Source organism: Coloeus monedula, assembly GCF_965178545.1.
Source record: "Coloeus monedula genome assembly, chromosome: 6".
In the NCBI taxonomy this organism is placed as follows: Eukaryota; Metazoa; Chordata; class Aves; order Passeriformes; family Corvidae; genus Coloeus; species Coloeus monedula.
Genome location: NC_138786.1, coordinates 16,731,170 through 16,746,655, shown reverse-complemented (window position 1 = coordinate 16,746,655; position 15,486 = coordinate 16,731,170). Strand labels below are relative to the sequence as shown.

General features: G+C 49.8%; 1 protein-coding gene across 1 annotated transcript in view; it reads left to right on the top strand.

Annotated features, from left to right (window-relative positions):
- The first annotated feature begins 8,631 nt into the window (after nucleotides 1-8,631).
- Nucleotides 8,632-15,486, top strand: part of CD81 (CD81 molecule) — a 33,220-nt gene continuing 26,365 nt past the window's right edge. The window contains exon 1 of the mRNA XM_082283599.1: nucleotides 8,632-8,763. Coding sequence (XP_082139725.1) covers nucleotides 8,698-8,763 — 66 coding nt within the window. The 5' untranslated portion in view covers nucleotides 8,632-8,697. The remainder of the gene's footprint in view (nucleotides 8,764-15,486) is intronic.

The window sequence follows — 15,486 nt, the reverse complement described above, 5'->3', positions numbered from 1 at the left end:
GAGAGGGCTGTCACTTCTCATTCCACTCCCCTGGAACCAGCAGAGCTTCACTGTTGACTTCACTGGAAGCAGGATGAAGTTCAAACTGCCCCAGTGTAATACTCAAGCTACCTCCTGGCAATCACCTACACACCTCAGTCTGGCAGGGATTCGGGTGCGATATGCACTTCCCAGCATACGCACTTTTTAGTGGTGGGGAAATACTCACTTATACGTGTATATGTATTATCACATATATTCTTCTCTGGAGAGAGACAATCTCCCTTGTGAGCTCCAGCTGCTACTGCCAGGCCCCTGCTATTGTTATTCCTCAGGCCAGCTGGCAGCTCATGTGACTCATGATTGCTTCAATAAAGATTAATTTCTTGCAAAAGGCCACCATTCCTCCTCTTTTTTCTGCCGTGCCTGAAGCTGCCTGCATTGCTTGGGGGTTTGCATCATGGGGGCACTCAGTAATTCTTTCAGTGCTGGGAAGAGATGTTCCCCAGGGAGCTGGTGCTCGCCTGTCCCAGCAGTGTGCTGGAGGGAGAGGATGGCATTGGTCCTTTGGAGGAAAGGAAGCAGCTCATCAGCCTCATCCCACCCTCAGCCAGCTGATGGGACAGCAGGCAGGTACTTCTCAGGGACTAATGTGGGCTGAGGCAGGAAAAACACTTAAGGACATGGTTAAGCTGTAAAGACCAGAGTATTTGTAATGAAGAACTCTCTATGGTTTCACTTTTTAAAGAATTAGGTAGTCAGGTTTTGCCCACTTCTCTGCATTGGCTGGTTAACTGCTGCTATTCTGCCATATCAAAAAACATCATGGACAAACAAATTGGTGGAGTCAATGTTACCCGTGTGGGTTACCTGCTCAAGCCTCATCAATGTGTACAAAGCATCTCTGTTAAAGCATCACCACCAGGACTGCTCAAGCTTTAGGTGCTCCACCTTCCCAGGTCAGTTTTTAGTGTAAAGGCATAGTTATGGACAGGAGTAGCATATACATGATGAAGGTATCTGCTTTTCTGCTCCTGAAAATTACAGTGGGATTTCATCGCAGGGCAGCAGGAGCTACACACAACACAAGCTCTGGGAGAAGAGTATGTCTAGTCACTGGCCATCTCATGAGCTTTATTCCCATTTCACTGGTTGCTGGAGTTCCCTTGCAAAGAGCAGCACCTTCAATGAGGAGGTGACAGAACCATGCCCAGCGGGACACACTCTTCTCCGAGAGTTTGTGTTATGTGTAGCAGCAGGGGCTCCTGCCACCCTGTGATAGCATCCCACTGTGATTTTCAGCAGCAGAAAAGTGGATACCTTCAGCTCCTTGATCTTTAGAAACCTGTTACAGAAATGTGCAGTGTTAACATTTTGTTCACAGTTGTAGAAGTGGCAGCATCGAGGGATGGCTGGATGGAACCTGGAGGGTGGGTGAGTGTTACACAGTGTTTTTACACCTCTACCAACAAAAAATCCCTGTACTACAATGAATGTTTTTGCACTTACTAGTCCCTGATTTTCTGCTGGCTAGGGGCAAATTACAGCTCTTGTGCAACCAGAGCAAAACCCCAGGAACTTGTTGATAAATGGTGCCAAGATTTACACAGTGTTGAGAAGAGCAAGAAAGTGATTTTTGTGGGAGAAGAGCATGGAGCTGAGCATTGGGGATGCAAGCCGGCAGCCAGACTAGGAAACACCTGCAGAGCAGTGAGCCTCCCTGGGGCTTGCTCTAGAGGAAGCTGTTTGTTATAAGCATGTCAACACTCACACTCTGCTAGGAAAGAAATCCTATTTATGTAGGCATATACAGGAGGAAAAAAAAAAGAGAATTTACAGACTGAAGGTGCAAAGTTAAATATTTAATTGTGAATTGGCTCCAGCTAATTGTCAATTAAGCTGCAGCAATTATCACTTATTTCCACTAAGGTTACCTGGGCACTTGTAGTTTGGTCTCTCTCTGAGCATGCGTTAGTTTGTGCTCATGAGTTACCTTTTTCCTTTTACTTTAGACAAACCCCCAGCCCTATCTGAGGACACAGGAAGCGGAAGCAACATAAGGTGAGGTTGCTCTGGCCTGTGTGGCCACCTATAAACCTTTGGGGCTACCTATAAACCTGTGGGGCTGGGGAGCATCAGCCCATGGCAGCAGCAAGCATTTTTTTGCTGCTCTCCACCCTTCACTGCCCATGCACTGCTCAGGTACTGTTCTACCAACAGGGACATTCAATTCCACAGAGACCCTACATGGGGCTCACCATGTTCTCGTGGCTGGACTGACCATAGCTTGCTTATGAGCCAGAGGAGCTTTCCCAGGCCTGCTCTGATGGCAGTGAATGATGCTCAGAGCACTTGTGGAAAGCACAGGTTAAATAATACAGTAACTCTCTACAGGGATTTGGTGGCGAGGAGAGTGAGAATCTTTCAGCTTTGTGCTGTGCTGTCTTGACTCCAAACTGGTTTGCTATTTCCTGCCCTTTTGACCGTGTGTTTGCGAGTTCCCACTGTCCTTGAAATACAACTTCCTCGTGCAGCAACCCCTTCACTATGCAGCTTGGATTTGTGCCTGCAGCATGCTCCTAGAGAAGACACTGCTGAGCAAGTCCTTCCAAAGCCTTAGAAGCTGGCAAATTTGGGTGGACCCTTGCAGTGCTGGGGTGGTAAGGAAGCCATCTCCTGCCAAGGTAAAGCTGTGTTTATGAGCTGCAGACACACAAAATATATTTGGAAGTAATAGTTGATAGACACATGTTTTTCTAACCAGGTGCAGAAGCAATGCATTTGGCAAAGCAGCTGGCTATAATTCTCTTCTAGAAATGCAGCCAGAGGTGGAAGATGCCCCACATAGATCTCTGCCAGCACAGCTGAAAGCAGGTAAGGTCAGAAGCTGCTGTGAATACACAGTTAGATCACATACATCCTGCAACTTTCACATGAAGTGTCATTGCAGCTCTCTCTGTTAGTAAAACGCAACTGAGGTGAGAAGTGATTTATTTCTTAACTGTGTAGCTCCTCTTCTGGGAGAATGAGCAACTGGCAGCAAGAACCACACCTGTGCACTGAGAAATGTAACAATGTGTGGGACAGTGGGGAAGAGCATGGGAGTGAAGAGGGAGAGCTCTGGAGAAGTCTTGGAGGCTGTTTTGGAAAAACACAGGCTGTGCATTCTTTGCAGTTTTTGGCTGGAGCTGCCAAACCCATGACTGATTGCAGGCCTGCTGGCGAAGCCACTCCACTCCCCACCATGCCATGCCTCTCACGCCCAGCACAAAGCTGCTGCTACCTTCCTCACCTGGCATTTGGGGGTCCATCAAACAGATTTATACCTGGAGACAAATTCCCCTGCCAGGAGGGTCAAGGGGAAAAAACCCACCTCTTTATCTAGAAGGGAAATATGTGGTGGTTGTTCAGCTTGCAAGGAAGTGGCACACCTTGGGAGAAATAATTTCAAATGAGCCTGAAGTGCCCACCAAGAGCTAAAGCCCTGCTGTCTTCTAGTTGCTATTCTCTTAGACTCCAGCAAGCAAAAAAGAAAGATCCTTCCCAGCATTTTTTGCCAGGAAGATGCATATTCCTGCATTGCTCACCCTGGAGTCACTGGCAGTCAGCTGGCCGGGTTGTTTATATTATCCCAAGACAAAATCCCCCGTCTCCCCTCAGGATCACTGCTATTGTTTAACCCCTGCGTGCAGCAGCTTGCTCACGGACATGCTCAGTTTCTTTTTAGCCCTGTTACATTAGCAATAAACAATACCTACTAATGAATTATACATTGATTATACAGTAACAGCTCTCTGCATCTATGGGCTGGACTCTTGCTCTCCCACATGGCACCTCCCAAAGTGCAGCTCAGCCCAGCTGTGGCTCAGCCCTCTCTGATGCCCTGAGAAAAATGAATGTTCACTTTCTGGGCCAATGAGCTGAGAAGAGAGAGTGTCTGCTTGGATGGGAAATCCGCTCGGGTTTTTACTCCCTCGGCTGTAGCTCCAGCAGGAGCTGATGCTGTCCTTCCCCCCCTGCTTATATAACCTGACCTATCACCATAGATACATTGATATAAATATTTAAAGATGGCAGGGAGACAGCCCCGGCAGATGGGAACCATTTGTTGAGTTTATTAGAAACAGAAACTTCAGGCTCAGCTACAGGTCTCTGCTTGCTGCATCCGTCTCCCCTGAGGCTGCAAGGCAAGTGCAACCCCCAGGACTGTCACGGCTTAACTTGTAGAGGTGGGCATGGGGATTTTTGGATGAGCAGGCACCAGCCACTCCTGCTGGGGCACAGAAAAGGTATTCTGAAAATATCCCCTTAGATATGGGGATGAAATTCCTCATATTGTTTTTTTTCTACTCAAAATGAAGGCTTTGGCTGGCTCCCCAGGGGTGTCGACACGTCTCTCCTGAGGTGATGGAGCTCCACCTTCCCATTGCCATAGGCCAGTAGATACACTGCAGTTTACCCTTGCTCAAGTCCCTTCCTTGAAAAACAGTATTGTGGGGTGTTGGCTGCCCAGGAAGTTACCCCTGTGTGCTCTGGGACTATTAGCCTCCCACAGAAAGAATTTCTGAGTTTCTTATCATGCATCTCCAAAATGTCCTGTTTAAAGATCTTTGGTGATGCTGTTGTTGTTTGTTTTTTTTACCACCAGAGGTAAATTGGAATTTCAGGCTATTTCTGTTGTATTTTGCATTAAAAATAAGAAGTAGTGGTTAAAAACTAACTACGACCTCACCAGCAAGATGACGTGCATGTTATTCCCATGGTTTATCTGTCAGTTTTGTGCTGGCTGAGGAGGGCAGGGGGATTGCCATGCAAGCCCAGGGCATGCAGCCAGAGTACCGCATCAGCATCCTGTGATCCCCAGTGGATGAGGGATTCTAATCTGCTCTCCCAAATCTCTCAGGGAGACCCTGGTCAGTAGGTGTTTAGAGCCTGCCTTGATGGTAAACAAGTCATGCCCTGGTGGCCTGCTCTTCAGGCCCGTGTAAGAGGTGGGGAGGATGTGTGTCTGTCCTCTCCCCTCATCCCCCTCCCTTACTTTTTCTAAAACAAAAGAGGTTTTAAGGGGAAGCTGCTGGAAGGCAGGTGGCCATCTCTCTGGGATAAGCAGGCTCAAAGTCCCAGGGGTTGGGTTTGCTGAGTCCCTTTGGTAAAGGATGTCCTGTTAAACTTAGACTGGGAGGCAGCATCTGCTCTAACGGACCCTGGTGAGTCATACCCAGAGGTGCCAAAACCCACAAGCATGACACTGACTTACATAAACAGGTTCACAAAAAGCCCCAACAAGCCAAGCCCAACAGACAGAAACGACCACTGCAAGCACCTCCGCTCTCAGCTGCTTCACTCTGCCTGCTAACCCGGTTGCAGAAGCACATTCAAATGGCTGCTTGGGGATGGGTTTATTTTTTTAATTTGGGGCTTGGAGGCCTTTTTAAAAAACATTTTCAGAGTTTATTTTTCTTCTTTGAGTGATGAAAGGCCTGGGGGGAGGTAGGTAGCTTCCTTACAGCCCTGTCTGCAGCTGGCTGCTCTGGGAACGACTGCGTGCCCTGAGCACTCAAACCAGCTTTTCCTCCTGAAGAGGGAAGTCATCAGTCCTATTCATAGCAGTCACACTCGATACTGGCATGTGACACCCAGACACGAACTGAATTTTTGCAAATTAGCTTTACTTATTTATAAAGAGGTGGTAACACCACTGAGAGCTTGGGAAGGCAGTTGTGGTACTTTATGGGCTGTACAGCAAGTAATGCAGTGTGAGAAATATGTCTGAAACACGACAAGTGAATGTACAACCCCTGAAATCACACATAGTCCTGGGAAACAGCATATATTATCTTGTCACTGTGCTATGGTGATGGGTTTTTTTCTTCCTGTACCTAAAGGCCAAAGTTTTCAAATGTACCCAGCTGAGCTGCTTAAAATAACAACAACAACAAAAGGACAAAGCTCAAAATCCTTTTCCACTTCCAACTTTTGAAGAAAACTTTGTTGGCATGGCCAGTTTAAACCCAGTAGGCTTTGGGCTGTGAGTGGGAGCTTCTTGATGTAGGAGATGGTGGGACTGTGCCCCTGTTGCCCCTGCCAGGGCCACAGCTGTCCCTGAGCAACACGTGCTCCAACAGAACCTGAGGGAAGGTCCCAGCAACAGGACTGTGTTGGCTCCAAACCAAATTGTTGGCTGATACAATTTTTGGAGAATACAAAAAGGTTTATTTCTTGTTTTCCTTTTCCTTCACTCCTAAACATAGGAGGGAAAAGGGCAGAAGAAAAAAGAAAAGCAACCGGGGGGGGGGGGGGGGTGGAGGGCGGGGAACAAAAAAGCAATCCTAAGCTCCCTGGAAGCAGTTTCAATGCCAACCTTGTGGCAGTGACTGCAGCTGGGGTTGCCTGCTCTCCAGTGTACAAAAGTTGATTTGAGAGTCATTTTCCTTCATAGGCAGTGGGGCTACTGCTGCTGAAGGCCTTACTGCTGCTGGTTCCTTTCTCTCCCACTCACAGACTCTCCAAGCAGCATCTCCAAGAGTTTTTCTGGGAACAGCTGCCTAAGTGCACAAGAGGCTTCTTGTTTCATATAGTCTCCTGTCTTCGACCTATACTTATGTTCTTTTTTTCTTTTTTTCTTTTTTTCCTTTTTCTTTTTCCTTTTTTTTTTTTTTTTGTGGCAGTGTGTTTTTGTTTTACTATTTATAGCTGTAAAGGGTGGAGGTGCAGAATGAAGGATATCATGGGATGCTCTGATGTGGCAAGTGAGCAGCTTCAGGATCCTGCTGTTATCGTTTGGAGCAATGAGCAGGAGGCACACAGGATTACAGCTATTGCCGTAACCAGATGGGTGATGCTGATAATTCGGGACAGCAGTTACATGCACAAATAGCCTGGTGAACCTCCAGCTTTGTTGGTAAGTCTGGATGAGTGAATGTGGCTTAGAGACAAAGGGGTTATGAATCCATGGCAAGCCCACAATCGGGGACATACTCAGCATAAGTAATTAGGGAACGGGGCCAACTTCTATTCATTCCTGATCCCTGCTGCCGTGTAGTGCATGGGCTGTTACTGAGGGGCAAGGAAAGTTTTGATGAACATGACAAAGCCCTGGACCAACTCATCCCTGAGGGCAATGGGATGATTTTGGAGGAAGCGGACTTGTTTCCAACATACGTGTGTAGGAAATGTGTGATAGGTAACAGCTCATTCCTGACTATGGGATGCATGGCTGGGAAGACTCTATCAGAGTGTGAAAATACTTCGCTCAGAAGCTGCTCCCTGAAATCCTTCACTGGAGGAAAGTGCCCAGGCTGGAAGAGGGCAGGTTTCCACGTACAACGCTGTGGGTGGGTGCCAGGTTCATATTTAGCTCGGTGAGGTGCTGACCTTGGCTGGAGCTGCTCACTGATGCCTTTTCCAGGCATCCTCTTATGCTCTGCTTGTGTGACTTACTACTCTGCCCCTGGAGAAGTGAATGAGCTTCCTGGAAGCATGACATGGGGTGAGAACAATTTATATTTCTGGGGATCAGCAAGTGGGCCAAAGTGGATCTCCGCCAAAAGCTTGGGAAATTTCATCGTGCTTCTACTGCACAGCTTTGGGAGGGGAGGGGGTTAACTAAAATTCCCAAGCCTATTGACATGTGTGACCCACATCTCTTTGGTGTGCAGCCCTGAAGCCCCCCTGATGCTCTTGTTACCCAGTAACCAAGGGAAAATATCCTGAGTGGTTCTACTGAACTTGATGCAATTGCTTGCAGTACCAAAGCCACAAGCTTAGACAAAAACTGTTCAGCAGAGCAAATTTAGAGATAAAATTAGAAGGGGAAATGAGGAAACGCTTCTCTGAATGTCAAACTGAGAGTATTAATGCAAAAGTCCTTTGTTCTTTCTTTTGGTGGGGGAGGTGGGATCCCCTCATGAGTGCACCCTCAAACTTTTCTGTACAGAAATACAAAACCTCCTGCACCCTGCATCTATTCACAGAGGTTTCTCCCTGCACCTCAGGCTGCCAGGTGATGTTTAAGAGGAGGCAGTGAGTTTTAAGGGATGGTGGTCAGGTTTGGGAGGTAGTGCTCCTACAGCCCCCCAACACTTGCCCCCGTGGTTCCTACTTGTGTGTAGGAAACTTTGTTGTGAGCTGTCCCTGGAAGGCGACAAAAAGGGGAAAACAAAGAAACAAATAAGAGAACACATAAAGAAGGGGAAAAAAGAAAAGCGAGAGGAAGAGATGAGAAAAAAATGAGTGGAGATGAAAGAAGGGAAAAAAGAAAAAGGGAGGAAAGGAAAAAAGGGGAAGGGGAAGGGGAAGGGGAAGGGGAAGGGGAAGGGGAAGGGGAAGGGGAAGGGGAAGGGGAGAGAAGAGAAGAGAGAAGAGAGAAGAGACAAAAAAGGGTGAAAATAGGAAAAGGGAGGGAAAAGCAAAAAGGAAGAGAGGAGTTAGGGGCAAAATGTAAATTGGATAAGTGGGGAAGAAAAAAGCAAAAAACGAAAAGAAAAAAAAAGAAGAAAAAAGGGGGGAAACAGGAGCCGACCACCAGTCACAGGAGGGCGAGGGGGGTGCGTGTGCCAGCCCCGCGCTCCTGGGGCGTGTCCAGGGGCGTGTCCAGGGGCGTGTCCATGGGGCGTGTCCAGGGGCGTGCCCGGGGCGGGGAGCGGGGCGGGTTTTCTGCACCCGCTGCTGCCGCCGCCCCGGTCAGCCTGGCAGCACGGATTTGGGAGAGCCGCCGCCATGGGAGTGGAAGGCTGCACCAAGTGCATCAAATACCTCCTTTTCGTCTTCAACTTCATCTTCTGGGTGAGCACGGGGGCGGCGGGGAGCGGGGGCTGAGCCCCCCAGCCTTTAAATAAGGAGGCTGCAATATGGCTCGTCTGCCTGCGCCTGGGTTTAGCCTCCTTCTTGCCCCCCAGCATTGAGACTTGCTGTCTGGGATGTGCCTTAGGGGTTTTTTGTTTGGTTTTTTTTTTTCCTTTTTTTTTTAATTTTGAAGGACGGAGAGGGTGATTATCCTTTGCTTTTTTATTTTAATGCATGCGTACGTATGTAATCGTACGTGTATATCTATTTATGTCTATTTTTTAAATAGACATGTAGAGGGGGAGGTAGAACCGTAGGATGGTTGGAGAACACCTTTAAGATGCTCGCCTCCCGCCGCCACAGATGTTTACGGGCGCCTTTCGGAGCGGAAGGGCGGGGGGCAGAGCCGGGGCGGGGAGGCTCCCGCAGCCCCTCTTGCCGCGGGTCTGCGCCGTGGAAAGCGGCGCTCCCCAGCCAGGGAGGGAAGGAGGGAGGGATGCAGGGATGCTGCCAGGCGGAGGGAGCGGAGGGGAGGCGTCGGCCCTGCCGGCGAGGGGGCGTTCAGCAAATACGGGCGGTTTGGGGCTGGCTCCGCGCCCCCCGCCCCGCATCTGGCGGCAGAGCCGGGCCCCGGCCGCCCTGGCCCCGCGCCGGGGACCGCTGCCCCCGCTGCCCGGGAAGTTATTTTAGGATGCAAATTCTATCCAGGCTGAAGAGGCTGCCTTTCCTGAGAAAGTTTCTCATGAAATAATCCATCTAGACATGCGGCTAATTTAGCAAACAGGCGGCGTATCCCGGTTTCCCTGCAAACCGGGTTTGTCCCGATTAGAAACAGCCTCCGGCAGCGCGAGGTTGGCTGGCAAGAGTCGCTCTCTCCCTTCTCCTGCGCTCGGGGGCAACGAGATGTGCCCGAGCAGGCTGCTGGTTTCGTGTTTTAAGTACACTGGTTTCCATTCCAAGAAATGCTTTTTTGTCTTGGAAGTGAGTCCAGCCCCACCCTGCCAGGCAAGGCACCGCTTGGATGCCCCTTGTCCAATAGCCCGTTGTCTGACACCCTGCTCTGTTGTTGAGGATTTGGGATTCTTTTTTCTTAATGCTCGTTTACAGCAGCAAACATAGCAAGGGGGGCTAGAGAGGTGGGAAGGGGACCGATGCCTTCCAGAGTAAACCCTGCTTGGGCACCTGGAGTTGCACTGCCTGACTGGAGCCTCTGCCTGCTGACTCCTCCCTGGGGGTGCCTGGGGAAGCTCTTTGCGGGGGTCCCCATCTCTGGGAGGTGTAGGGTTTAACCAAGTGGGTGCTCACTTCAGGCCTCTTCGCCTTGTTTCTGGGTATAACGCTGGCCAAGGGGGAGATGACAAGCTCTGACGACAACGGTGTTAATTGCTGATCTGTTGCCAGCTGCATGAACGCGGGACAGTTCTGGGTTGGTTTTTTTTAACCTTTTCTTCCACTCTTAAAATGGCAGGATGGAGGCGGGTAGGATTGTCTGTGAAGTGTTGTTCCTTCCGAGTTATCGTGCTTATCCCAGGGCTTTTTCTTCCCTTCTGGTCCTGATTTCCTGCCATTCATGTTGAAGAAGCTGCCGGCTGTGCTTGCGAGGGAGGAAGGGTCTCCTGGGTGGCAGGAAGGATGCTGGGGACTCTGCACAGCCACGACTCCTCAGTGAGATCACTTGGTCATCTCAAAGTCTTGCAAAAGAGCTGATCTCTTATAAATGGATGTTTTGCTTCCACGAGGAGTAGCCAATCTGTATAATTTCCCTGTTATGACTTCTGGAATAGGTGCCTTGCCCTGCCCTATTTGAGAGTGCTCACTGTGAGTAGGGGTAGACGCTTCAGTTCCTCCCAAGGAGGGGTGCCTGTGACCTACTGGTTCCCCAAAACAGCTCCCAGTACTGGACTTGCTGGTCCCCTCGCACTGTCTCCTGTGCGGATTGGGAGCCTGGACTCCATTAGAATTAACAATGCTGTCTGTGAGGCTGGCCAGCTGAATGGTGGTTGAATACCAGATCCTGGAGTTTTCAAGCCCTTTTGTGTTGTTTTTTAAATTAATAGTTGAGAGGAATTTTAGGTTTACCACAAAGGCAGGTTAGCTGCCAACCTTGCACCCCCCAGGTGGGGAGGGATACCTTTGTTGCCACCAAAGTGCGAGGGTCCTTTTCATGGGGTGGCATTTAAGGACAGAACGTGGTGCTGAGCACCCTTGCTGTAGGCTGGCTGTGTTGGGACACCACCTCTAACTACAGGGAGGTGTGAGACAGGGCACTTGCAGCTCTTTCGTTCTGATAGCTGGTTATTATGCAAGGGCTGATGGGCTCCTCGTGCTTATTTGCTTACGATTTGCCTTGTGCGCAGCTGACGCTGGGTGCTGTTGATGAAAACAAGCCAGAGGCAGAACCCAAAGTTTGGCAGGCACCATGTTGTGCTGCACAGGAGCTTGTTCAAGTGCCCAAGAGGAAGAAAGGAAGCAATTCTCAGCCTTAGTTACTTTGATAACTTTTTAATGTAGCCCTGCTATCCTGCTGGAGTGTAAATAAACTGACACCCCTCTGGCTTCCTCCCCCTTCCTTCCCCTGGCAGCTCTGGGGGAATTTCACAAAGCTGCTGTGTTGAAAGAGCAAAGGGTAGAGGTGACCCACTGCCAGCTCCTCATTCATTGTACCTGAAATGTTTCAGTTTTATTTGATTTTTTGGGATTGCTTTCCCTTTGTGCACACATTCTTGAGAAGATGCCAAGATTGTGCTTGGTCCGAGGTGGCTCTTGAGAGAGCAGCAGCTGCTACGTGGACCACATGTACAAACAGGTGCCTGTCCCAGGAGAGAGGGTCCCCACGTGTTTCACAGTGGCATCCACCTAATGAAGTGGTGGAGGAGGCCATGGTCAGCGCCTGGGGGCTTCACCTGGTTAGCAAAACACGGGGCTGGAAAGACAGAAGTTTTTCTGTGCTGCCAAGTTGTCCTGAAACCTTGGGGTGGCTGGTGGCAAGTGGCACTCTGCCCTGTGAGAGGGAGCAGTAGCTGTTACTGGGTAGTTTGGCTGGTGTGATGGGCAGCCCTGAGCAGGACTGGGCTGGGCATCTGGAGCTGCTTCTCCATCCCATCCCTGTAAGATGGCTGGACTTTGACTGCTCTCCTGAATTATCCAAACCCAACAGCAGAGCTCAGTGCGTGGGGCTGAACTGACCACCACTGCAAAGAGTCCCTGGGGAGGCTGAAGGAAGCCAGCGAGCTATTTTAAAATATAATTAAACATAACCAAGGAGGAATTGACTTGCTTGGAGAAGAATTGCTCAAGCTTATTAGCTAATACAGCCCATGGCAGCCTTCCAGGTTGAGAGCACCACTGACTGCCCTACCAGAGAGGTGTCTAATTAAAAGGAAGAGCTTGCTCCTAATGCCATTTTCCAGGCAGTGTGTAACTCTTCTCTTCCGTGTGTGAGGGGATGTGTTAGTGTCTGTGTGCAGAGGGAAGGAAGGGTAAAATCAGAGGAAAGGTGGAAGTGAAAGTCTGAGTTGACAGGGGTGATTGAAAGGGAAGGGGTAGAGGAGCTGCCTATTCTCTTGTGCTACACTGGAAGATCTGTCAGTTGTACCCTGGAGTCTGCAAAGCCTGCACAGAGATACTTGGTGATGAGAGGTGACGGTGCGGGGAGGTGGCAGCTCTCTATGGCAGTTGTCCCATGGTAAGGCTTTTGCCGAGTGGCACATGACTGTCCCATTGTGCTGAGGAGGGTGCCTGTGTACCACTGCTCACAGGTTTAAATGAAGAAACACAGGTTTGAAATAACTCTGTGGACTAACAAGCTAGCTTGCATCTTGTGGGTGCGTGCTTGGGCTGAGCACTGCTGCAGTGCTCCCTGTGGTAGTGCCTGGCTGGTTGGGCTGTTGGTCTCCCTGGGAATCGCAGAGAGCCTGGCAAGCAGCAAGGACCTGATGCTGGCCCAGCATCTTCTTCCACAGATTTTGGGTTTGGTACCCTGGGACGATGTACAGGCAAGCTTTTTTCCGTGTGTGTTTCACCCTGCAGCTACTTAACACCTGCCTTTGAAGGGCAAGGGAGAGGTTTCCTTAGGAGGCTCAGTACCTGGACTCAAGTTTTGTTGCTGATGTCTCTCTGGGATGTGTTTTAGGGCTTTCTGTCTCTGTCCTTCCATCATCTACAAAACCTCTTCTGAAGTCTCTGTGTGCAGAAGGTTTTTTGAAGAGATGGGTGCACCCTGCCCAGTGGGGTACCTGATTGCACTTTATGGGCTGGGCTGCAGCCAAAAGGAGGGAGCGCTGCTCGCTGGAATGGCAATTGCTCTGTTTTCCTGAGATTATTCTCCTGTCAGCCACTGTAATGCTTATCTCCTGCAAGAGCATTAACAGTGAGAAACCCTTTGATCCTGTACTGTGGAAGTGCCTTTCACTGTACTATTAAGAAGAGAAAGCAGTTGTATCACCATTGTAGTTAAATGCTTATGTATGGGGCCAAATTAATTTTAAAGCAATATCTCTAATTGTTTTCCTTTCTCCTGAGGGCATTTAACCCTGGGAAGTGCTACTTCTGTCTGCAGCAGGGATCAGGCTGGGGCACGGTGCTCCCCATTATAGGACCCCACTCCTGGGTTTTGGTGCTGGATTCCCATTCTCCTCCCATCCATCAAGCTTTATTTGGTCTCTGGCATGCTGCTCCTCCGGGAGTGTTCCTCTGGAGGTTGTTTTGAAAAGCTCTGCAGTGTTGTAGGGCTGGTAACTATAGGCACCAGTGGAGAATTTCGCTCCGGCTGGCAGCTCTATTAATAGCCACTGCTGGAAGGTGTGCTGCTGGGAGCAGAGCAGGGCTGCAGGCTGCTCTCCTCCTCCTGCCTGCAGGGCACGGCGCTCTTCCCAAACGCCTTTTCTGCAATTCCTGGGCAGGCCTTGCCTGCAAACTTTCAGCCTGATGTTTGGTGCCGTGGAGCGCGATGGCTGTGGAAGGCAGCAGAAGGACCTCGCCTGTGCTGTCACAGAGTCCTGTCTGCCACTCCTGCCTGTGAGTGCCTGTGCCAAGATCAGCTTTTGCATTGTGTGGCTGTCCAACTGCAGCTGTGTGTCTGATTGAAGTCCCTTCCTCTGCTTACACCCTCCCAAGGGGCTCCAGGGCATCCCACAGTGCATCCCAACAAGCAGCACAGGGGTGATCTCTAGTGCTTCTCACCTTAAAACTTCAAGTGACTTTTTGGTGTGAAGACTTGACATCATAGCATGGAGATGGTCGCAGCATCGAGCCCAAGTTCCCCGGTTCCTGGCCACCATTCAGCTGTCAGCCCTTTGCTGTACCCCATGCCCTTTCAGCAGTTCCATGAGGTGCAGCTGTTGCAGTAGAAAAGAAATTCATCTGCTTTCCAGGAGGCGAGGTGCTATCTGGGCACATTCCATGTGTCCCTCTCTTGCCTGCCTCAGTCCTCAGGCTGATAGTGCAGGACCTGTAAGGTGCTAGCACAGATCTTGCAAGGGCTTGTACTGCCCTTCCAAAGGTTATTTCCATCAAGTTACAAGTCTGTCTCCTTGCTTTTTCCCCCGCTCATGCTGGGTGCATGTATGATGAACACCAGAATGATGTTTCATTATGTACTTTGCACATATTGGAGAGTATGATACCTGCTGCTTCCCCTAGAGACCCACAAATTACTTGGGAGCAAAGCGCTCAACCCCAAATTAGGGATTTGTTCCTGGCTGTATGAGGGGCTTCTTGCATGAAAAGATACTTCAACCTTGGCAAGCCACTTTGTTTTTCTGCATCCCCCCGCACCTGAAAGGAGGAGGATTCGTTGTTACTCCATCTCAGCTGCTTTCCAGGTTGTGTTGGAGAGGAGCCCTAGGACCCCCCTCGGGTGGGTGCTGCCCTCACAAAGGGTTCTGCTTCCAGGTGGTGTAAGGGAAGCTGCAAACCTCTGCAGCATGAAAACCTGTTAAAAATCTCCAGTCATCTACCTTAATCATAAACCAGCTAAGATTCATTAAGCTTTCTTGGCAGCATCCTGCTTCTTGTTAGTAATTTAGAAATAGGTATTATTAATAATAATTAATTACTGTTAATTACTAATTAATAGTAATTAGTAATAGCTATTTCCCAGGTATGGTTGTGTGACCTCTGCTGGCAGCATTTTTGCAGCAAGGTGAGAGCCTCTCCCGGCCCTTGGGCTCACCCAGGTTGGGAAGCACGACCAGGGGGGCAGGACCAGCCGTGGCTGTGGGAAGTGGCACTGCTAAAATACAGCATTGTGAAACTGCTGGCACCTCCACTTCCCTCCTTTGCTGACTTGAGGCATAGGATGTCTGTCTGCTTTGCTTTGGCATGCCCAGCAAGCTGCCCTGTAGCCAGAACTTCTTTCTTCTCCTCCTCCCATCCAGGAAATCTATTTCTGAGAAGGGTGGAGGGAAGGGAGCAGGAGGAAAAAGGCTGGGGGCAGCGGAAGGGACTGGGGCAGTGATGCACATCCTGGCATATGTGAGTTTTAGGGAGCAACAGGCTAAGGTGGGGGCAGGTCAGAAGTGGGGTACACCACATTAAGAGGGGAACGGGGTCATTCCTTGCTCCCCTAATTCATAAGAATTTCTTGTGGAGAGGAGGAGTGACTAAGCTGTGAAAAATGGGCTTGTTCCCTTGCCCCACAGCTAGATCTGGAAATTTTAGGGTGAACAGCATGTCCTTTGGTGAGGCTTAGTCCAGGAAGGAGCCTCACTACATGCACCGTGG